The sequence below is a fragment of the Anoplopoma fimbria genome, chromosome 8, assembly GCF_027596085.1.
Source record: "Anoplopoma fimbria isolate UVic2021 breed Golden Eagle Sablefish chromosome 8, Afim_UVic_2022, whole genome shotgun sequence".
Taxonomy (NCBI): Eukaryota; Metazoa; Chordata; class Actinopteri; order Perciformes; family Anoplopomatidae; genus Anoplopoma; species Anoplopoma fimbria.
The window spans coordinates 22,002,718-22,026,238 of NC_072456.1; the positions used below are offsets into that span (position 1 = coordinate 22,002,718).

Genomic DNA, 23,521 nt, shown 5'->3' on the forward strand with positions numbered 1-23,521 from the left:
CCGCCGGGTTGCTCCTTATCAGAGTGTGTCTTGCGGTTCGCCGTGGCCCCTCCAGGTCCAGCTTAAGGGACCCTGGTACCACAAAGCCTGTTACAGAAAACAGCTAGTTGCCACTCTCCCTTCCTCACTCTGACTTGTAGCCCGTCGTCCTCCTCGGGGCTGTCATGGTAATTTCAGTCGATGTCTGAAGGAACGCAAAGCCAATATATATTGTTGTGGTGGGGAAGTAGAGGATGGCGGGGTTTGGAGCATGGTGGGTAATGGATAAAGGAAGCAGCGAGTGAGCAGGCATAGGATGTAACCACATGTTTCAGTTGCTGCTCCGTCGGGTCGGGCCTAGCTGTTTGTGGTTCCCATCTAAAACTAAGCAGGAAGCCGCATTGGAAAATACAGAACAATTCTTCCTCACAGTTATCACCCAGGAAATAAAGGGGGATCTACTGGTGGAGGTATTACAGCCATGTTTGTCTCTGTATTCTATCAGCTGTGATGTGAAGTCACAAAGGAATTTCCTCTGGTGAGAGCAATACCAATACTCTCACTGCTGTGGCTCATCTGGGGTCTTTTTACTCTCTAAAATATAAAACTTTTACTCAGAAAAATTCCTCCTGTTCTTTCCCTTCTCTCCAGCACGCAAGTAACCGCAAGTAACCCCTCCTCCTTCCTCTCCACGCCATCCCTTCCTCTTCCCCGTCTGCAGAGCACGATGGGATCACAGCTGTGGAATATGGTCGTCAACATGGCTCTCTCTTCTTCCCCGAGGATAGGGACCCTCACTCACACGTAGAAAAATGTGTTGCCTTCCTGTGTGTGTGTGTGTGTGTGTGTGTGTGTGTGTGTGTGTGTGTGGGCAGGCGTGTGTTCATGCATGTGTGTGTTTATGCTGCGGTGGGGCTGTGCCACTTCCCACAGAAAGAAAACACATGAGAACATTACCACCGCCTCCCTCTCTCTTTCTCTCTCTCTCTCTCTCTCTCTCTGCCACTGCACTTCTCTCCATTCTCTCTCACCCCCTCCCCTCTCTTCTTCTTGTTCTTAAAGGTGCAGGGACAAAAGCAATCGTGTAGATAATAAAAGTGGAGGAGGAAAACATACTTATCAAAACACATGCTGCTCACTGACTGCACCGCATCAAACCATGCTTAAGTTTCAAACATTTTAAGATCTCACCATCTCATGCGGTATGTGAAAGGCCTGCGCACACTGTTCAACAGCAATCTTAAAGGGTCATTGCACGTGACACACTCTGGGAGAAGGGTCAAATAATCTGTTGGTGGAAATCTGTATCGAACCCGTTTGATATCAATTTTGAGGCGTGTGAGATTTTGCAAGCGGAGACGCATCATCTACTCATGTAATCCCTTGTGTTTTGGTTTTTAATTCAATTAAAGAACGGAGCTTTCACTGACACGTGTATTCTGCAACATTTTGTGTCATACTCTTTGATTGTAGCATTTGTCACATTTAGAGAATTTGTTCATGTCCTTGATTTCTGTCGCTTTAAATCGGCACTTAAAATCGTCAGCCGGTAGCCTCACTTTATGATCTAGGACCATCGTTTTGGAATGATGACCAGAGATTTTACCATGTTTCTCTTCAATGTCCACGTTTGTCTGCAACAAACTTCTACGGTGGATGAAGAGCCTTAAGGCTGCGTTTATATATAAAAAAAGTTGATTGGGAATAAACCAACTGGTTGTTGCTCCCAATTTGTAAAATATCGAAAATTTAATCTGAGACTACGTCCGCACTAAAATGGTTAAATTTGCATTTTGAAGGAAAGAAAATGTCAACTAGATTACGTTGGTTTTTGACGTGTCACATATATGTTTCCAATCAAACTATTGGATGAGTCATACAAAAACTTAGGAGATTGCTGTTGGTGAAAGGGAAAGTCAACATTGACTTATATTAATTTAACTTATGTTTAACGTTAATGTTACGTTCGTAATTTAAATTACAAGACAAATGTTTTGTTTTTTTAAAGCAAAACCATGATCTTTAAAAAAACCTAGCCAAGAAGTTTTGTTGCCTAACAGACAGTTTTGATAAGTTAATCAAATGGTTTTTTGTTTTTTTAAATGGATCATAATCCAGGAGAAAACTTTTCCAAAACATAATTTAGAATGCAGTGTAGTTGTATTGCAACATAATTTCTAGGAGCGAGGTTTGGAAACGACACCACCTGACCAAAACAGCCCCTTCCATTTTATTGTTTTTGCAGTGTTGTCTTCGATCCAAACGCCTGATTAATAAGGCCTCATCGCTCTTTGGTTCCAGTGAGGCGGCTTTATCAGCTGGTAAATCTGAAGTAACTGCACATACAAGTTGAAAAGAAAAAAGGGAAACTGTTACACAGATCCCTTTTACACATTAAGGCTTTTGTGTTGTCAACTGCAATGAGTGGAACAGCGTTTTTAAAGTTTGCAATGACTTTGAACATTTTTATGAGGCGACCCAGAGAGAGAGATATAGGAGATTTTTTTTGTTATTACTGCTTTCATGTGTGGCTGCAACCTGTATCTGCAGAGGAGGCGCACAAAAGCAACGAGTGCCAAAGCTTTCTTTCTTTCTTTGTCTCTAATTATGGCAGCGCTGAAGAGCACAGTCTTTCTTCATCACAGCAGAGGCCCGCAGTAGCCGCTGGGTGTCAGATGGATGAAGCAGAGCGGGGGGGGGGGGGGGTGGGGGTGGTGCCGGGTGTTTGGGAATGGCACAGACGAACTTGGTGACCAAGTGGAATGACGCAAATCAAAACAGACAAACAGACAGGAAGGCAGGCGGACAGACATAACAGCTGGTAGGTAGGCACGCAGACAGACAGAATAGCAGACAGACAGGTTCATTTTTGGGATAACAGAGCGCTCGAAGTTATGTAAGCAGGGGCTTAGAGCTTCAAATGTTTCAGCAGCAGTAGATGTTTATCAAGGCTGTGTTGTGCAGATGGATTTTTTTGTATTTTATTTTCTGCTTTATATATTTTCCTACATGCTCAGTGTTTTATTCAGCCTTTGCTGAGATGTGTACTTTTTGCAATTACAAACTAAACACCTTAAACTGAGCGTTATTCAATCCTAGCAACAAAACAAGACCTTTGTTTGTTTTGTGGGAGCATGACTTCAATTCAGTGACCAAAAGGCAGCCAAGGTTATATGTTTCACGTTATCGTTGGCTGAATACACTATTGAGTGATGTCTTGTTGCGCTTTCCTGTGTGAATTTCACAGAAACATGTGAGACAGGATTAGCATCAATGATTTTGCCACATGAGCATTATCCCCCATTGTCTCTGTGTTACATGCAAACACATGCACTTCCTCCAATCTGTTGACCCAATCAGTGACATAAAGGGACAACCGAAAAATTATCCATAATGCATTTAAAAGTGCCATTTCTCTTCTGTAAGTCAAGATGTCAAGGAGGAGAAGGAGAAGAAAAAGATGGACTGAAGAAGAAGAAGAGAAGAGGCGGATCAAGGGGCCACTGCGAGTCACGGCTGACTCATAGGGATTGTAGGGCGGAGGTTTCATTGCTGTCTTGTGTTTGGTTGTTTTCTGGGTTGTGTGTTTCTCTTTATACTGGCCCTGGAGAAACTCCTCCACCACACACACACACACACACACACACACACACACACACATAAACATACCCTACACATACATGCGGGCTCTGGGGACGCCTCCTGAGGCAGGTGCCGAGAAATGGGCTGAAAAAGGCATCCATTCGCTCGCCGCTGAATTATTCAACCTGTGATTAATTACAATTTGGCCTCACAAAGGCAGGGGCTGGGGGAATTCCTCTGTTGGTCTGGACTGCAACTTATTGTGTTTTTTCCTTCCCGTGCAGGCCGACGTCGGGGCGGAGCAGAGACCTAACCGGGGTACTGGATGCCTGCATGTCTAAAGTGGACCGTAGCTGCCGGAGCTGTTGCATAACATGATAGTCTTTAACGGGGAAGGACTGCAACGGGGCAACAAGAGTTTAACAAACAATTCACTGTAAAGAAATGTGGCCCGAGATGGCTTAGTGGTTCCTGGCTTTGCAACAACTACATTGCTTGCCTGAGTGAAACAAAGGCCACCCAAAAGAGAAAATGACAGAGAGAGAAGCAGGAAAAAACAACAATGGTTTACCTCTGGGTTCCTCCCCAAATCCTTATGGGTTGCGAAAGTACGGACATGTAATCATGGTTTTCTTTTATATATCTCACATTAATCCCTTTTTACCCTGACCCAGGGTAAATGATATCAGTGAAAGATAGAGTTCTGCAAGGCGTGGTCTCTCTTACTTTCAATTGTATTACACTTATGAGATACCATCACTATTATTACCCTTAGCTTTTGATGTCACACATGTATTCATTTATCAGATGGATTAGCAGTTTTTATATTTCACCTCAGCCATGTGGCATAAAGCCAGTCTGAAAAGTAGAATTACAAGTGTCTTTGTCATCGTGACAAGTCGTCACAAGTTGTTTTCCATTTTGCAATGTTGTCTAGTTATTTTATTTTAGCACACTACCTTTTCTTAATTTGAATACTTCCTTCGCACTTTTATTTAGTACACTGTGTACACTACATGTACTACTTTTCCTCGGCCACCATTTGCTCAAGTTTGGTGTAAACTCCCCTTCTGCTACTTAGCGAAGATGGCGACTCTTGAGGGGGGGAAATGACCTGCATTCCACACTCAGTTTTTTTTTTTATTAACATTACGTATAAATAAATATGCCAGAAAAACACCAAGTGCTGTCAAAACGTTAATAATGCAATGCAATAAAATAACTGGACCTTTTCAAAATATGTGACTATCTCCTAATATGTGACCTAGAGCCCTTTATACTGATTGATACAAAATAAAAATAGAAACAAACCACAACAAGTTGAAGTAAATTAAATGGAGACATTTGAAACATGAAGTAGAGTTAACTTTTTTGTTAAATGTCTTCTTTGGTTCAATAATAACCCTGATGATGTCATCAGGGTCGTCTCGGTTTGCCCTCAAGACTTCATTTTCTCTAACTTAGAGCCTTTATTACAAACTGGAGCTGTAGGGTTTGAAAGAGGGTAGGAAGGGTCTGATGAAATGTAGGATGTAGGTTTTTGGAGCTTGACCCATACTATGGAGTAAATTTAGAATATCCCTGCTGTCTTTTTTAAATCTGTCTCTTGTGAGCTCTCCAACTTTATAGAAAATGCTATACAACATTGTTAGAGTAGCCCTTTAAGTACAAATATAAAACACTAAATAATTGATTGCATAAGTATTAACCACATTAACAACCTTGTATTCTCTAGACCTGGTTCCTGTAGCCAGCACTGTATCATACACTGATCTCTGTGAGCAGTAAACTGGCCTGATAAGGGAGCATGCTATAGGATATTAAAAGTTAAAGATCACAACCACGTCCTGCCTTTAGGCCTGGTTGACAAACTCTGCAAACTTGTCTCACTTTAAGGATCATGCTGCTAATCATAGCTGCTATTATACAGCACACGGGGTGATTTGAAACAACCAGTGTGCCACCTCTCTACAGCTGCTTTGTAATTGGAGTCGAAGGTGTAAGAGTGCCAGGGAAAGTGGGTTGCCCTCGGGTCATTGGGGTGTCAGAGTTGGAATGAATAATAATAACCAATCCCCTTTTTAGCTAACAATCAGCTAAAGATCTCATCAGGACTGTGGCCTTGTTCGAGACGTGAAATGTACAGTAGAAGCTCTGCTCTGGCTGTGAGACGATCGCTCCTCTTTGCAGAACAGTGAGTATATGACTTGGCACTGGAGACTGCTGCTTTAGCCTCCCTCTTGTTAACCAAGAACGCCCTTGGTTAACTCATCGCTTCTGGATCCACATTCAGAACCGTTCATTTTTCAATTTATTTTTTATTCATATGAATAACAAAAAATCATGTCCTTTTGCTGCTCAGAAAGCAGATTGAGTGAAGTAAACCTCAGAGCTGCTATTATCTTGAGCTGCTTGTGTGGTTGGTTGTACTCTGACCAGACATACAATCAGGATTATCTCTCAGTTTGAATCAAATAAGTGCATACACTTTGACCTCAGTAAGTGATTATCATAAGGCAAACACCCACTGATATAAACAAAAATCAATACGGGTTTAAGGGGCCCAATCCTCATACCAGTTTGACAGCTCTCTCACCAGTGATGCATATTGTAAACTCTTCTCGAGCTATTTGAAGTGCCTGGTTCTTTCACTTTAAGCATGGGTCAAGAGTTGAAGAACAGATTTTTTTTTATGACCCACATCAAGATCAGGGTCTGAGTCAAGTGTGTAAAATGGGAAGCTTGATGAAGAGGTTTGAAGTGACCCGTGAGTAATAAACTACCTTCCCCATATGTCCTATGGAGGTGGGGATGTCATGGGCCATCAGGTTTGTTGTAAATGATTCCCAAACAGATTGTCTTTGTGTTGGGAAATGTGTTGTTGTCCCGGTGTAAATGGTCACCATCATACTATATCATACTGAATCCAGTGGTATGAGAAAGTAATGTCTACCTTCTAATTGAGAACAGTGGTTAAACTGATCGGAGAGGTGCGTTTAGACTGTGCACAACTGGTTTTAGGGGCGCTGTGATTGGATTTAAAGTTAATTCAAAAGCGTGGGTACACACAAATAAATGCATATTATACTTGCTCAATGCTGGTGAAGACGTGTGATCGCTTAATTGCCTAATCTCTACAATTCCTGAGGGCATGAGAGGAAAAAAGAGAGAGAAGAACTGGAGTTCCCGGTCAGTTTTGAGCTGTCAGTCAAACACATGAACACTCTGCACACGGTCCTAGGTTTATAGCTAGCCACCGCTAACATCTGTTTAACTGGCACATTGGATGTTTCAAGGTAAAAACAAGATCATTGATATTTGAAAATTCCCAGGTTATTTTGACAATATCGTTCTGTGGCAGCTACGGTAAACTTAAGCTAAAAATAAGATTGTGTTAATGAAAAATTACCATACCTAATCGTCAAGGTATGGTTGAATTTACACTTAGCACTTTATTTAATTAACACGCTAGGATAGGTAACTACTTGGTTAAAGCTATGATTATGATTAACAAAAACAGCCATAGAATTGACCCTTCGCTAAGTCCCGCCCCTTGAACGCATACTGGCTAATCCTAGCGTAGCATCAGCCAGCTCCGAACAGGGTCTGACGACTATCCGGCTCTGCTCCATTGACTCTCATGCAATTGTCTCAGATTTTCTATATTTTCAGACTAGTTTTGTTGATTTTAAACTAGTCATGGTTAACGTGGGTAACATGGTTACTCGTTACGTAATTTGGTGGTTCTCTTTGACACTGAGATTGAAAGAATGTAATTGCCTTTGTCGGATTGTTAGTCATTGAAATTAGGAATCACGATCTCTGGATTAATATATTTCATTTTTTCTTCTATTGTCAGGTAAACCAGTTGAACTATGTGATATTAAAAGATGGATTGGAACTGCTGTCTTTGTTCATCAGTATTTCCAGACAAGCATTGAGTTGGTAATAATCCTTGAACCTCACTATCCCAAGGAGAACTCAGTATACCTTCAAACTAAATTTTCTTCAGACACCAGCTGAGAATTCCTGAGGGCCATAGGCTAGTATAATGCCCAAAAAATACCAGGCAGTGTGAGTGCAGCTCACCAAGCTTATTTCATTTTTCAACGGACACGAGGCATGCTCATGCCTGGCTGGAATTTCTTCCAGCCAGGAAGAAATTCTTTAGTTTGGCAGCATTTCGGTGCAGAATCTTAACGGACGCAGCTCAAAGAGTTCCGAGCGGCCGCCACAGTTTTTACGATATCACATGACACCTCACTACAGGCCGCGGTTTTGGTAAAAGGTTGTAGAGAATGTCTTTTTGTCACATTTAAAGCATTTTCCCTGGTTTAGAATTAAGCTTTGAATGTCCGTCTTCATAAGCCTCAATCAACTTTCTTTAAAAAAAAATGTGATCGTGTTTCCCTTTTGCCGCAGCAAGCAGGAGAGAAAACCTTTTTTTCACCGCATTGAAAATGTAGTTTTTGAAAGGCTGAACGGCAACAAATATGGTTTGAAGCAGATTGGTATGCCCAATCAACAACAATTCAGCAAGCCTATGGAGCCACCAGTGGAATCTAATTATGTAAATAGTATAATCTTAATAATGTTAGTGTGGCCTAATCTGTATTTTATCTGCAACCTTGTAGACATACCGGGTTAAAACAGTTGAGCTGCTTTCGACCGTCAGCGTTATGAGTGAGGCATTGGACTATTGGGTACAGCACGAACAACTAAGAATGAGAATTTGTCCTTTGAATTAGGACGTTTTCTTAAGCTCATAAGGTGCAGCACTTATTTCGGGGTCATGCCAAACAATGGCCTTCTTGTTAAATCAAGCTCACATCACACAATGAGAAATAATACCTTCTAAAAGCGTGTTTGCAAACATGTTAAAAACGATAGCGTCCTCATTGGTTGAGTCAAAGTCAAAAATCAAATTGAAGCCGAAGCCCTGGAATGTCTTTTAAGGGGAATAAAAACACATTAGGATTATTGCCAGCCTCCCCCAAAAAAAGAGCTGGCTGTAGAGCCCTGTACCCGGCATGCCTTTCCCCCCCCATCTCCCTCCCTCTCTCCTCTCCTCATGTTTCTGAGGTCAGTAAACAAGAAGTGTGTGTTTCCCTTTAAGGAGCCCCCACCGTTTGCACAACGGAGGGAGGAGCAGCAGGTCTGCGGAACAGCGGCTGAGGAGGAAAAAAAAAAAAAAAAAAAAAAAAAAAAAAAAAAAAATCCACCACCAGAGGACGGTTTCAAGTCCCCCCAATAGAAACTGTGCCTGATTTGTGGCCAATGTTGGAGATGTAAAAAAAAAAAAAAAAAAAAAAAAAAAAAAAAATAGAAGAGAAAGAGAGGGAGGGAGAGGAGAGAGAAGGAGGAGGGAGGAGGAGGGAGGAGGGAGGAGAAGGGGGGGAGGAGGGGGGAGGAAAAACACTAAAGGGGTAGCTATGGAGATGGAGCGTTTTCCTGGCTGCTTTCTTTGACAGGTGTTGAGTGGGGCAAAAGTCTTAAAACAGAATCCAGCATGTACGCCAAAGGTAAAGGAGCTGTCGTCCCTTCAGATAGCCAAGCGAGAGAAAAGTAAGTGAATGACCGCGGATACCGGGAGACTTTTACCTGCTTTATTCTAGGAGGCGAGGGCGCATCGGAGGGGAGTCCAACTTTTCTAAACTGGGTAGTGTAAAAATTAAAAAAAAAAAAAAAAAAAAAGAAAAAGAAGCAGCAGTGTGCGGGACTGGAACTGTGCGGGGTTTCTCCTCCTCCACCTCCACCACCACCACCACCTCCTCCTCATACGAGCGTCTCTTAAACTTTCATTATTTTATATTTTGCACATCTTGTTTGCACTTTTGCATGTTTTTTCTGCAGCATTTGGGGGTTTTTATTTACTAATATTGTGCGTTTGTGCAAAGCGCGCACTTCTTCTTCCCCCTGCAGCGTCCGTGCAACATTTCGGGGCGGCTGCAACAATGTATCTAATGCGAGCAAACACTTCGCTTCTGCAACACTGTGGAAGGAGAGGATTGAAGTTTTGATACATTTTTTTTAATTTATTTTTTTATTGTAAAACATGCTGGATGTGCTGGTTCACTGTGCGGACAAGGGGCTGCTCGCTTGTAAACTTTCAGAGATATGAAGCTGCCGGCTGGTTGAATGTATCCCTCTCTCTCTCTCTCTCTCTCTCTCTCTCTCTCTCTCTCTCTCTCTCTCTCTATATATATATATATATATTATATATGTTATTTTAGAATTAGAAACGGGCTGTTTGCTGTCTGCTGCGGTGCTTTCAGGCTCAATCAAAACCTGGCGATGAAGGGAAAAGTTTTTGTCCCATTCAGCAGCCAGACAGCGGTGGTAAACTTTTTTTTTTTTCTTTTTTTAAAGCATCAGCTCACGCGAAAGGAGCATAAAGCTGTTAATATTACAGACTTTCTATTAAAAAACACACCAGTCGATGATTGTATTGCATGTTATTCTTCATGTGTGTGGAAATATTGTAAAAAAGAAAAAAAAAAGAAAAGAAATCTCTCTTGTGTGTTTTTAGATCCGGTGAAACTTCATCATGCTTTTTTCTATATTTAGTGTCACAAATTCAGTTTATTTTGTTACTTAAAAGCACATGAACCAGTGCATGGATTACTGCTTTTGTATAAAAGATGAAAAAGCAAACGCAACTTTTAAATGTCACTGTCCCTTGTACACTGGAGCTGCTCTGCTCATCATGGTTTCTCTTTATTTCTACGCTGCCTAGAATATCCCTGTATATGGGGGCCATTCAAAGATTTGGACCTTTTATTTGCATCCCTGCTCTTTAGATTGGTGTAGTCTTCCATCACCGTTGGCTATTTTTAAGCACTAAACAGTCTGAGGTTAGAGGAGTGAGCGGGCATCCCTGCTGAGATGCAATTGTAATCTCAAAAAACACTGTCAGGTCCTGAGAGGCTGTGCAGCTCCACAGCTCCTCATCCATCTGGAATAGAAAACAAAATTTCTTTAGAGACTCTCTTGTATTTTTGTATTTTTTTTTTTTTTTTGATGCATTGCTGTGTCACATTCAATTGATTAAGCTTTCTAGAGATGTGGTTCGCCTCATGTGCTTAGTGTAAGCTTCCTTGAATACGACTTTGCACACACTTCTGGTGCCACGAGCGTTTAATTTCACTCCGAATTCACATCAGATTATTGGAAAATTGAGCAGCTCCGTGTGTGTTCGTGTGTGTGTGTGTGTGTGTGTGTGTGTGAAGAGAAATCGTAAATGAAAACAGTCCCATGTGGTTTCGATGAACAGCAGGCAGAGTGACCTTTGAACCGATATGATGCTTTAATATTGCATATGAACCATCAGCAGACGTTGGGCTGATTCTACACCTGTTTGTGCAACGTCGCTTCCTGACTTTTTTTTATTTACAACTCATTGAGAGCAGTGGATGATTTAAATGCTGTGTTGTTGTTTAGTTTTTTTTAAGACAGCTTTTAGTTGCTTGTTCAGGGAGTGTGGATTATGTCCCACATGTTATTTGGGAGGGAAATCAGTGCAGAGGCAGCATGTATTTCAAATGAAAGTGTAGGAGGAGGATTAATAATTGAACCTATAAGAAATATAAGTCTTTTGGGAGCTGGGAATGATGAATGCTCCTGTTTTAAGGCTGCTTGTGAATAACAGAACCCGTGTTGTTTGTTTGCATTTATTTCCTAAATCAGGAACTCCACAGTAAATCTCATAATCTTTAAACCAATGCATATATTTAGCTAAACTAAGCTGTGTGTGTGTGTGTGTGTGTGTGTGTGTGTGTGTGTGTGTGTGTGTGTGTGTGTGTGTGTGTGTGTGTGTGGTTTGGTCACAGGCCTGTAGGTATTGTCCACACATAACGGACAACGCTTGCCCTCTCCCCTCACCTGTCTTGTCACCCTAACCTGCCCCGCAGGGCCAACACATGTTCCCTTGTAAACGTGGAGCTCACAACAGCTGCCTCACTGCATCACCGAATTAGCTCATATTCATATTTACATATTCATATGGCTCTTTACATATTCAGATACTTAAAAAAGGGGGGCGCCCGGATGGACTCACTCATAAGGGATGACACAAGTATCACAGCTGCAGCTCTTGCTAAGAGGATTGATTATCAAGTCATGCTCTTTTTTTTTTTTTTTTTTTTTTTTTTTTTTAATAAGCTATATATTATAATATATTATCTCTCTGGGCTTCATAAGTTATGGTTGTCTGGTATGTTTAAATTACCAAGGAAAATTATTTTCTTTATGTTGCACAGAATGTTTTTGACCCAGTGATTTATGAATATGTGCCTGTTTGAGCTTATTATTCTCCTTTATACTAAGTTGCACCATATTGCAGTTAGATTCTATACACAAAAGTTGTTTGAATGAAAACTAGAGACTAAGGAGAAATGTAATCTGTCCAAAGCAGTGTGAAAAACAATCGGACAACACCAAGGTGCAGGCAGGGCATGAGAGGTGCTACAAGGAAGGAGTTGCAGAGGGGGATTTTGTGTAGTTCCTGCAATGACTTTTTCTTTTCAAAATCTTTCACACACATACAGCATTCCAAACAGACTTTATTACACCATTTGGTTTCTGTTAGCAATCTGGTGTCATTAGCAGTGACTACCAGCTGCTGAAGCTTTTCAGGGAAATTGTGGATTAACCTGAGAGTTTGAGAAGAGCCAAAAGAAACATGTTCTTCATAATCATTTACTCCACTTTCCCTTTTAATACTAAGAAGAGAGTGGAATTTAAACAAGTTTTAGCAGCAAGCCAGCAACTCACTGGAGGTGATGCAATGTTGTCAGTGTTGTTAAGGTGTTATTTGTATCAGCTTCTGGTGTTTAAATCGTCCTGTAATGATGATTTGTTGATTCCAGTGAGAAGTTGTTAGATTTGGTACAGTTCCTGCATGTAATCTGATGTTTACAAACAATCTGAAACCGAAAAAACATGACAAAAAAAGCAAATGCATCTCCATAGTGGTGCATGTACCTCTGTGTTTATCTTCCTGAACTCATCCGTTATCAGCCACCTGAAGAGTTTACAGTAGTCTAAGAAAATGTTCCAATACACAAGCTCAGTCGTGTGTTGGAGACACTGCATAAAGCTCCGTGTGTGTGTGTGTGTGTGTGTGTGTGCAGTGTGTGTGTTTCTATTTCCTTTCGAATCCAACCTGTTCAGAAATACAACATAAAACAGTCACATGTACATTTTACACTTAATATGGATTCCTCCACACATCCAAGGCCTCGCCACACAATCGCTGCCTGGTTTCACTGTCTGGAGTTCACAGGCAGCAGGCCCGAGTGGGGACTGAAGTGTTTTCCTTGCACATCCTTGAGAAACATTATTGTGGTCAGACATTTTGTCGAAAGAAAAGACGATAATAATAATAATAATGATGATATTAATAATGAAAGCAGAGGAAGACCTGGTGCCCTTGCGACCAAAGAAATTAATTACTCTCCACACTTTATTTTCCCCAGCGTTTTATTTAATTTAATTTGAACAGGAGTACAGCAGCTTCACTATTGATGTCACCTTATTATTTAGGAACTGGAGCCCCTTTGAAACATGCACTGATGAATCCAGCTTCCTAATTAAAGGTGCCATTCACAAAAAAAACCTGTTTAATAGCGTGATCAAACATCTCGTTTTTGTAAAAGCACGTTCTTAATTTCCAAAAGGATTCTGCTCCGCGCGTTTGTTTTCTAATCTTCCGTGTTTGTTTACAGACAGTTTTGTGCGATTTCAAGTGTTGCCGGATTTGTTTGGGAAAGGAACTTCAAGAACTTCAAGTTAATCAGTTTGTTTTTGAACACGGGGTTCTTTACATCCTCCACTCCTCCTCTGGCTCCTCCCACGTATTTACATGCAGTTTAATAGGGATCTTCAGGTCTGAATGCATGGTTTTGATTCTACACAGATGGCTCTGCCATCTGCATTTTCCCCTTTTGAAAGAAGCGTAAAGAGCTACGCGCTAACACAGGCAGAAACATTGCACTAAAAGTAAAGAAACCCTTGATTTACCCTCGGCACCCTTTGGCTGACTGCTCTCATTCAGACATGTCAACAGTCAATTAATGCTGCCTTTCGTCAGCTGCTTTGGGTGCATCCGCACAAATTTGTTCGTTTTCTCACTAGAAATAAAAGAGACAGTATAAATATTGAGGCTACGTGCCTGAAGTTGTTAATCAGTTTGGCAACAGAGCACACAGAAGAGAAGTGTGTGTGTGTGTGTGTGTGTGTTTCTTTTATTAGCATACAGAAAAGCTGCTGCCTCAACAGACAACAAGTGCTTAAGAAAGACTTCATGTGTTCCTGAGGATGAACATAGAAAACAAACGATTTAATCAGATCATTGGTGTTAAAGTTACATCATATTACAGTCCTCATTAACTGCTGTGGGAGGAGGTGATAACAAAACTATGTCAGCTATGTCAATGTAATCTCTTATTGTAAATAATTATGGATCCGTCTCCTCTTTCACTGAAACCTGTTTAGTATCAGTCGGTTGAACTCTGAGGTTAGAGGACATGCACAGGTGAGTGTGTCGATAGGTAGCCGTCACGGAGTCGAGCTCGTAGCTGGTAGAAAGTGAGAGGACTAAATGTTTGTGTGTGTCAGTGTGGATTAACCCATGGCTAAAGCCAGGCGTGTTTACACGCGTACCGACACTGATTTGTTTTGACAAAGGAACTGCCATAACAAAGCCAAGCAAATATAAACAGTGTGTGCAGTGGGAATAGGCTTTAGTGAAACAGCTCCGCAGCATCACAGGTGTCTCAAACCGGCATCCGATCTCTCATTCGCCTTCAAGTGAAACACCACTACAACCACACCCGTTCTCCACCACGGCGTCAGATCTATACTGCTTTTATAAGTTGTTTATTTATATTTAATATTAAGGAAATAATATTTGGGTTTTTTATCCAGCTAGGCTACATTCAGCGCGTCTCCTTATTCATGAATTATGCATGCCATACATGTTTATTCTTTTGTTAAAGATTGTGTATAAAAGTATATGCAGTAACGAGGCCCTGCTGAACCCTCCTCCATCACTATCTCCGTTCAAACCTTACCTCACCCTGCCCGTGCGCTCGCTGCTGAATTATTGAGACGACGACATGAGAGTTAATTTGCTAACTGTCTGTGCTTTAGCTGGCTAAACTAAGCCAAGATGCCCTTGTCTCTGGAGGCGAGCGAAAAAGAGAGGGAGGGCTGGATGGGGCAGCCTGGGGCTAAATGTCAGGTGTGTTTCCTGAGGACGAGGCAGTGGGAGAGATCTCCTTGATGTGTGGACGTTGAGCAAAGCGCTAGTAAGGCCGCACAAGGTTAAGGCCAGGGAGGGAAACGAGTAGATTCCCACCAAGTTGCTATATTGTGGAAAAACAGTTTACAGTTTGTGTCTCTTTTTAATGTAAAGTCACTCAGCAGCTTTATATTATGAGCCCTGACATTCAGTAGGCAGGCAGAGTGCAGGTTAGATATTCCTCATCCCACTCAGACAGATCTCATTCTCATCGTCATGTAATTTGAATCTACATACGTTATCGTTAAATTTCATCTGCGGACGACTTCAGAGAAGGAGTGAAACGTTGTGTTGCAGAGGAAACGTGAGATGCGTGGCGGGGCCGTGTGTTTGCGGCTTGTCTTGTAAGCATCTCATCTTTTATTCCTGAGTGACAAGTGTAACTGGTGCAGAGTTCACAGGGAAGGAATTCAGGTTAGCAGTATCCACAGAGGAAATAGTTGATGCCCTGACCTTCAGTTTCCCTCTGACACAGCTCTCCTGTACAGTACAACACCCCCCCCCCCCCCACATGACTCCTTTATCTACCTGGCCTTCCTTGGGCTTTGCTCCATCAGCTCAACAAAAAAAAAAAAAAAAAAAAAAAAAGTCTCCTCCTCGGCCGAGTTACACTTACTGCTTCTGACAGAGTAACAAAAGGTGTCCCCTAAAGCCTGGTTTGAATGAGTGTTTTTAAATAATGCATTGCAGCCGGTGCAGGTGCCCATCACTGGGGCATAGAGCCCCTGAGATCACACCGGGCTCTGCCATGAAAATTTCAGTGCACTGCAGCAATGCTCATGGGAACGTCTGTTCGATCCTGTACAGTGCTGACGGGGTATATAGGAGCTGATGCCTGCCGCTGGGTGTTTCACACCGCAAAGAGAGCCTCAATTTTGAATTTTACACCAACAGACTCCTCACTTTACCAAGTACCTGGGAAAAGGTTAACAGCCCCTGAACTGAACTGGACAGGCGGACGGTTACTTCAGTGAATGAACGAAAAACACCAAGCTCATCATTCTAAATCCTATTTTTGCCCTTTCATTGGCTGGCTACAAATAAAAATATTTTTCTAGACCTGGAAACTTAAAGGATCAAATGCAAGTATAGTTTGACTGGAGAGGTTTCAAAACTACATACACATACTTTTACAGTTCGACTTCGTTTTTTACTCACTTAAAAACGTCCAAACTGTGTCCTTGTGTTCAAGGATAGCGCCCCCTTCTTTTGTAAATCCTAAATTTTCCCCAATTATTTTAGTTTTATCCTAAAAGTTGCTATCTAAGCGTGCACATGTGAGTCCTTCTCTAACTGAGCCGAGCTTGGGAGTCCATGACTTCCGCTGGCCGAGCCTTCCTGTTGGCTTCCCTCAAATATGAACTTATATAAATTTTATTATTCCAGACTTTTTAAATGTTACTGGACCAGATTGATTACATTCTTATAATTAAAAAATTCAGGGAGTTGTGATGCTCAAAAAAATGCTCTTCTTATGTAAGATTTTTACTTTCTTTTTTTACAATCTAATTTCTTTATACAGCATTTATTATGAAAAGCTTTATAAACTTTTTTCATCATAATATGTAATTTGCTGGATGGATTTAAATGTAAATATAGGCCGGACAGAAAATGTTCTTTTCATATTTTCATACAACAGGTAATTAAAAGTGACAGACTTGTTCTTAAACACAACACTGAACTATAAACCCTCTGTTTTTTTTCAGTGTGTTTACACTACGTATCTGAAATGGGTGTTGATTCAGTTTCATCTGATGTAAGAATGAGAAATTGAAGAGGTTGATAGCATCAAGTGTCTAATGCTAGTTGAAACTGGTTTGGACCGGCTGTAGTGGATCATTTTCTATTAGCAGAGGGTTGTCAAGACTTTGCAGTGAAATTCAGTGATATCTTTGAGGAGATAATGAATCAGGTCGCTCAACTCCGGCTCATTATTGATTCATTCAGTATCAACTCAAACATCATACCTCTCTGTCTGCTCTGGCCTTGATGCATGTGATCAGCATTAAAAAACAGTGGCCCCTCCGTACACAGAAGCACAGCAGCTCCCTTCCACTTTGTGTCAGACGTGGAGACGGTTGTGTAGAGTTGCATGCAGATGATTGCAGGTTGTGATGTATGTCCAGACTGGTTTGACTAAATGTGGTCGGAGTGATATGTCAATGTGTGTCCTCCTTTATGTGAAGTCCAATGAGGACTGGGCAATATACAGAATATCTGGGATGATCCTGATGGTTTTGTTGCAGATACAGAAGAATAAGTAGACGATAGCAGAGTTAACAAGGCAAAGACAGAGACAAGTAAAAAGATTTGAGTCAGAGAGAGTTAGCAAGTATCTGGTCCCCCCCAAAAATTACATGCTGGGATATGTAGATGTTTCAATTTCAGTGGATCGGGTTCAGAAGAACTTTTGGCCGTTTTTCTTCTTTAGTTAAAACAGGCCTTTGTCCAACATTTGGAAAAACACTTATTTGCTTTTTTGCTGAGGCTTAGATGAGAAGATCGATAGCACTCTGATATCTGTAACATATTCAGCTACAACCAGGACAGCGTTAGCTTAGCTAAGCTTAGCATAAAGTCTTGAAACGGGTGTAAACAACTGTGACTGAAGATAACAAAATTCACCTAACAGCACCTTTTAAGCTCACTAATTAAAACGCTTGTTTAATTCTTTTGAGTAAAAACAGACACATTGTGCTTTTACGTGGGGTTAAGTGTCGGACCATTTCTTAGCCGGGAGCAGTGACTTCATGGAGTCCTGCTCATCTTGTTGCCGGGCAACCAGACTTTTTACTTGCCATGTGAAAACATTACATTTACTCTTTGTGGCAACAAATCCCACAGAAAAATGTCAAAACCGGCACAGATTGCCATATATTAGTCAACTGAAAAGACAGTATGTGTAATATTAGTTATGAGTACGTATTTTTGTTCTTTGTGTTTGTATTTAAGTGGCCAATAGAGTACAGTCGGCATTTTTCTCCTTTCGATGCAGCATTGATAAAGGCTGTGCTGTGTTTAGCCATTTCAAGAAGAAAGCCCCTATTTTTAAAGCTTGATAAAGAATTTTTTTTGTTGTTAACACTAAATCAAAGGTTTGTTTGAAGATACGAAACCCACTGAGAGTCAACACCTTTGCTATGTGTAGCAGTGAAGTTGGTGTTTAAGCACATGGTTCGTTTGTTGGACAAAGCCAGAGATAAAAATCTGAGCAGTGTCTCAGTTTTGGATACTTCCGTTACACTTCCATGTATTACACTATATACTTACTTGCGCAAGGTAGACGATATGTTGCCATCTCAGCCGTTTTAACAAGTTTGGTGGTCTGTACCCTTTTCACTACGGAGCCAAGATGGCGTCTAATGAGGGTGAGAAGTGTCCCGCGTATCACACTCAACTTTTTGATCGTTATGAGTACACCTTTCAGGTACTCATAGTGCACTGCATTTTTGCCATACTTTACTTTACTTTTGCACTCAGAGTAGCAAGTGTTTATGAAAGAACGCAAATTGAAAGAGAGCTTTAGACTTAACGATTCTCAATATGTGAGATTTAGCTCTACTGTATGTCTGCTGGTTATCTGTTATAACTTGATAAGCCAATAATATTTTAATGACTTTGTTTCTGTGAGTTTGTTTAAGCAATTATTGTTATATATATATATATATATATATATATATCTGATGCATAAATAGGCATCAACATGTGTGTGACTCCTAAAAATAACAGGAATCCAACACGCAGCGTGGTGACATCTGAGTATTCGACTCCAGCCACGTCTGTGCATATTTTTTCCTCTCCTCTGTCCGTGTTTCTCTCGGTGTCTACTCTCTCTTGTTTTCAGCCTCTGTGCCTCAACAGCAGAGTTCCAAAAAACCACAGGGATATGGCCGAATGCCACGGAGGCTCTTTAGCCCAGAGCTGCAGAGCTTTACATCACACATTTACAACCCCTTCCACAGTGTATAAGATCCTCATACTGTGAAATCTTGTTGATCCAAGCCTCATCTAAAATGTCACAGTGATGATTTTCTACCAGTTGTGCACATGTGTTGGATTTATGTAGACGGGGCTGTGTGTGACACATTTTAAAGGGTGAAGAAAGAGCATGGCCTTGTTTTTTTAATATAATAATCTTTCGAATGTGTGTTGTTTTTGAGAGATGTGATACCTCGACACTGACACCTTTCTCTCTCTCTCTCTCTCTTTCTCTGTTTTCCAGGTTAGCTTTATATGTGTACGAGTATTTGCTGCATGTCGGCGCACAGAAATCAGCACAGACCTTCCTGTCAGAGGTAAGACGTTCTTTCAGTTTGACTTCCTGCTTCTAAAGCGTGAGTGTAGTTCCCCCCTCTATTGTATGACCAGGAATGGAATTCACATTATGAGTTGTTCTGGGTTCAAGCAGCTGTTGAGCAATCTCACTAAAAGCCGAGCTCTGGACACTGAAAAACTACGACAATATTGATAAATCATGAGCCAAGAATTTTTTTTACTTTAATTAAACTGAACAACAGCAATGTTCTTTTAAGCGTTTATTAATTTGGGACAATGTAAACATGGCATCGTTTGGGCTCCTAAATATGATTACACGCCCTTCATTTTATTAGCTCTAATTTGTAATCATTAACATTTTATAATTAGAGCAGTCCGACATGTTGTGAGCATGTGTATTTCACTTTCTGCCACAACATTTGAGAAGCAAATCCAGTCCCTGCTAAGTTAAATCAATTTTACCTTTTAATATTTGAACCAAACATAACCATGAGTCCCTGTACTTATTATAGTCTGATATTAGGCCCCTGAACTGTTGGAGAGGTAAGGTCTCTAATGTGTTGCATCCTCTTCCTTAATGGACATCCTTCCTGCTAATGGTCCCTTCTCCTGTAAAACACCTCTCCTGGCCCAACTTGCTTCATTCAGCTCCACTTAATACACTCCCCAACACTGAAAAGGCTTTAATGGCAAGCAAAGGCAGGTCTATATTATTCAACTTTAATACTGACAGTGTTTATCTGTCATTTTTATCAGGTGAGAGTTAAATAGAGATACTGAGGCAGGTTTATAAACTCACACTGCACACACAGAAGTGAGAGTCTAGTGAGCAACAGGCGTTTCAAGTGATCATCTGTAACAGGCTTTGATTATTAAGAGTGTTATTTCAAAAGCTGAAATAAGTTTCTTATTAAAGACAATGTTATATCTAGAATTAAAGACATAGCTCAACATTTTAGGAAATGTGCTCATTTGCTTTTTTTAACCTAGAGTTTAATCAGAAGATCTGTACTACTCTCCTGTCTTAATGGTAAATATGAAGCTAAAGCTAGCAGACTTTAGCGTAGTTTAGCATAAAGACTGGAAACCGAGGTAAATGGTTAGCACTGACCTAGTTAGTAACACATCATATCTTGTTTCTTTAATTCGTACAAACACTGATGTATAAAAACAAGAAGTTGTGTTTTTTATTGGGTGAGGTCGTGGACTTTATCTTGGTCGAGCATAGTTACTTCCTGGAGTTTTGTCTTCGCCGTGAAGTAGCCAGGTAGCCAGTACGTATGCTAAGCTAAGCTAAGCTAAGCTAAGTTAACCGGCTACTGGCTGTAGCTTCATATTTACAGTACAGATATGAGAGTGGTATACGTTTCCCAATCTGTCTCTCAGCAAGAAAGTGAATAAGCGTGATCTCTAAAATGTCAAACACTTTATTTAATGGGCTGAACCTTTAGAGTTGATGGCGATAGAGCTTTTGTTAGGTTTGCCTACGACTGCTTTCAACTGCAACTATTTTTTTAAAATGTATTACTTGGCCATGGCTACAAAACAAGCTGTAAAATAACTGTCACTATCAATATGATCTTTTAATCCTGAAGAAAAGTCATATCTCTTCCAGTTGAGTCAGAGCAAAATAGAGAAAACACCTAAAAAAGAGCAGATCCCAAAATCACTCTTGCTTGGACGTGGATGTATCAATCACACAGAAATAAGTTGCCATAGCTTATAGTATGCAGGCAGGCTGGCAGCAGGGCGGGCCGTGCTGCTGGAGGTCGGCCAAGCTGCCAACAACCACGGGCGGATGTCTAAAATATGAAGCGTAGATGGGGGAAAGCAGCGCAGGGACATCAAGTGGTGGGGCTGCAGAGAGCTGCGCTCATTTCAGAGCCCTTGTGGGTGAATCTTCTCTCCCTGAAATTGAGTGTTATTGGTGATCTGCTGGAAAGGGGTGAAGTTCTGGGTCACAGGCATCCGCAGGCACACACACACACACACACACACACACACACACACACACACACACACACACACACACACACACAGACCCACACACACAGACCCACACACACAGACCCACACACCCACATATAAACGGCCTCAAACAAGATTTTAAGCAACATCTACACAAACAGGGATTAAAACAACATACACGCAAACACACACAAACAATCCATGTCCACGAGGCATGCATGCACAGACTGCTAAGTCAATTTGACGCCAGTTATCTCAAAATGTTGCGCCTGCAACAGTATATTGCCTAATGATTTTGTTTATTTCAACCACAGCATCGTTTGTGTTTTGCTGTCTTATATGGTCAGAGTCAGTGTATTTGGATTAGACTGACAGTAATGGGTAGATATCTAAACAAACACAGCAGCTTGACCTTTCACCTTTTTTCATCTTCATGCAGCAGTAAAATGTACTGTCAAGAGTATTTGAAGAATGACATGACTTGCTAAACTCATCTATTTTTTTATTTACCATGTTAGCACTAGGTCAACATTCTCCAGATCTTCGCCCTACTTTTTTCTTGTAGTCTTTTCTTTTTGTTTATCATCTGCCTTTTTCCTTTTGTTCCTCTCTATTAATCTTCTGTTCAACGTCCTCGCTGTTTACTGCCTCCTTGTTTCCCAGTTTCTTTTCTTGCTTGGTTCTCCTCACTACAGAGGCTGAGATCGCTCAATGCACTGCAACTAAAAAAAACACATGCAAATGAAGAGAAAATCTTTACTTTCTTGACAACACATGCGGCCCGTTAAGAAAATAAATTGCAGCAAATAAATAAAACAGCCAATTTGGAGAGAAACACATACATTACTAGCATAAATTCACCACAAATATGGAGATGCTGCAAATCAAAAACAACTCAATAGAAAGGGTGAAAGCTTATTCAAGACTTCAGAGATGCAGTTGAAAGCTTTGGTTTGGAAAAATCAAGTAAGAAGAGCATTGCTAACTGATTATCAATTAATCTGCCATAAAATCTTGATAAATAGGTGATTCATTTAGTCTCTAAAATAGCACGATAGCAAAAATATACGTTACTTCCCATAACCCTGAGGCAATGCGTTGAAATAGCTTGTTTTATTAAATTTGTATTAGTCTAAAACCAAAAGTGATGCAGTTTACTAAAACTAAATGTTGGAGAAAAGCATCAAACCCTTACACTTTAGAAGGGGACATTTTTTTATTTTTTTTAATAGAATTCTTACTTGAAAAATTATAAAAAACTATGAAAATAGAAGTATGTCGATAGACTAATCGATTTATTAAATTAACATTGTTTTCATTGTCTTTTTAAACACAGTTCAGGAAGTAATGCTAAGTGCGTCCCGTAACTTTCTGTTGGATTGTAACTTGTTTTGTACGATTTGCAGCGTGTTTCTGTTTCAATTCTATAGTTTCAGTGTTTCTTTATGATGCATATGTGTCCTCAAATTAGTGGATGTGTTGCTCCATGTGCTTGTTCAGTTTATTTATTTGCAAAATTCAGGGCATGTGTTGTTTAAAGAGTAATGATATTTTCTTTGCAATGCATAGAGATCTCTCAACCTCAGCAACTATGAACCTTGCAGGTCCCCCCCCACACACACACAAAGAAAAACACAGAAATGTTTCAATAGATAAGGGACTTCTATCCTCACAGGTAAACCTTAAGGCCCACACACACACACACACACACACACACACACACACACACACACACACACACACACACACACACACACACACACACACACACACACACACCTGCTCATCTAATGAGAGCGGTATCACCTGGACTCTCCTGCTTCAATTAGCCTCTGTTCCTCTTCAGTGAGGATCACACACACAGACACACACACACACACACACACACACACACACACACACACACACACACACACACTCACACACATTCATATTTATAGTATACACACAATACACTTCTGTCCCCGAGAGGACTTTGCCACTCTCTGCTCTCCTGCACAGTGCAGCACTCAGCTCTTTAGCAGCAGTAAATCAACAAGCCCAGCCCACCTACGGCACATCACATCACTATAAACTGCACTGGGGAAATCTATAGAATAGACACTTTAATAGAAATCTGAAGCTTGGATCTAATATATAGAAAACAAAGACAAATCTTGCTGCTGTCATGCTGTCCTCACTCACTCTGGTGAATCGAGTATGTATGACTATGTGAATGTGTGTGCATGTGGAGTCAGGTCAGTAGGAGTGTGTGTGTGTGTGTGTGTGTGTGTGTGTGTGTGTGTGTGTGTGTGTGTGTGTGTGTGTGTGTGTGTGTGTGTGTGTGTGTGTGTGTGTGTGTGTGTGTGTGAAGCAGGCAGCAGGGTCTGCTATCTCTCACCAGGATCTTATCTCAGTGTCCAGATAGAGGCAGGA

General features: G+C 40.9%; 1 protein-coding gene across 4 annotated transcripts in view; it reads left to right on the forward strand.

The window, feature by feature from the left end:
* The first annotated feature begins 8,976 nt into the window (after window positions 1–8,976).
* The window catches only part of ssbp4 (single stranded DNA binding protein 4), a 91,902-nt gene continuing 77,357 nt past the window's right edge, over window positions 8,977–23,521 (forward strand). For 2 of the 4 annotated variants that reach the window (XM_054603453.1, XM_054603456.1), the window contains exons 1-2: window positions 8,977–9,126; window positions 19,086–19,158. In XM_054603453.1, coding sequence (XP_054459428.1) covers window positions 9,071–9,126; window positions 19,086–19,158 — 129 coding nt within the window. In that variant the 5' untranslated portion in view covers window positions 8,977–9,070. Of the gene's footprint in view, window positions 9,127–19,085; window positions 19,159–23,222; window positions 23,304–23,521 lie in introns of those variants that run through there. The other 2 variants (XM_054603455.1, XM_054603454.1) reach the window with 2 other exon arrangements.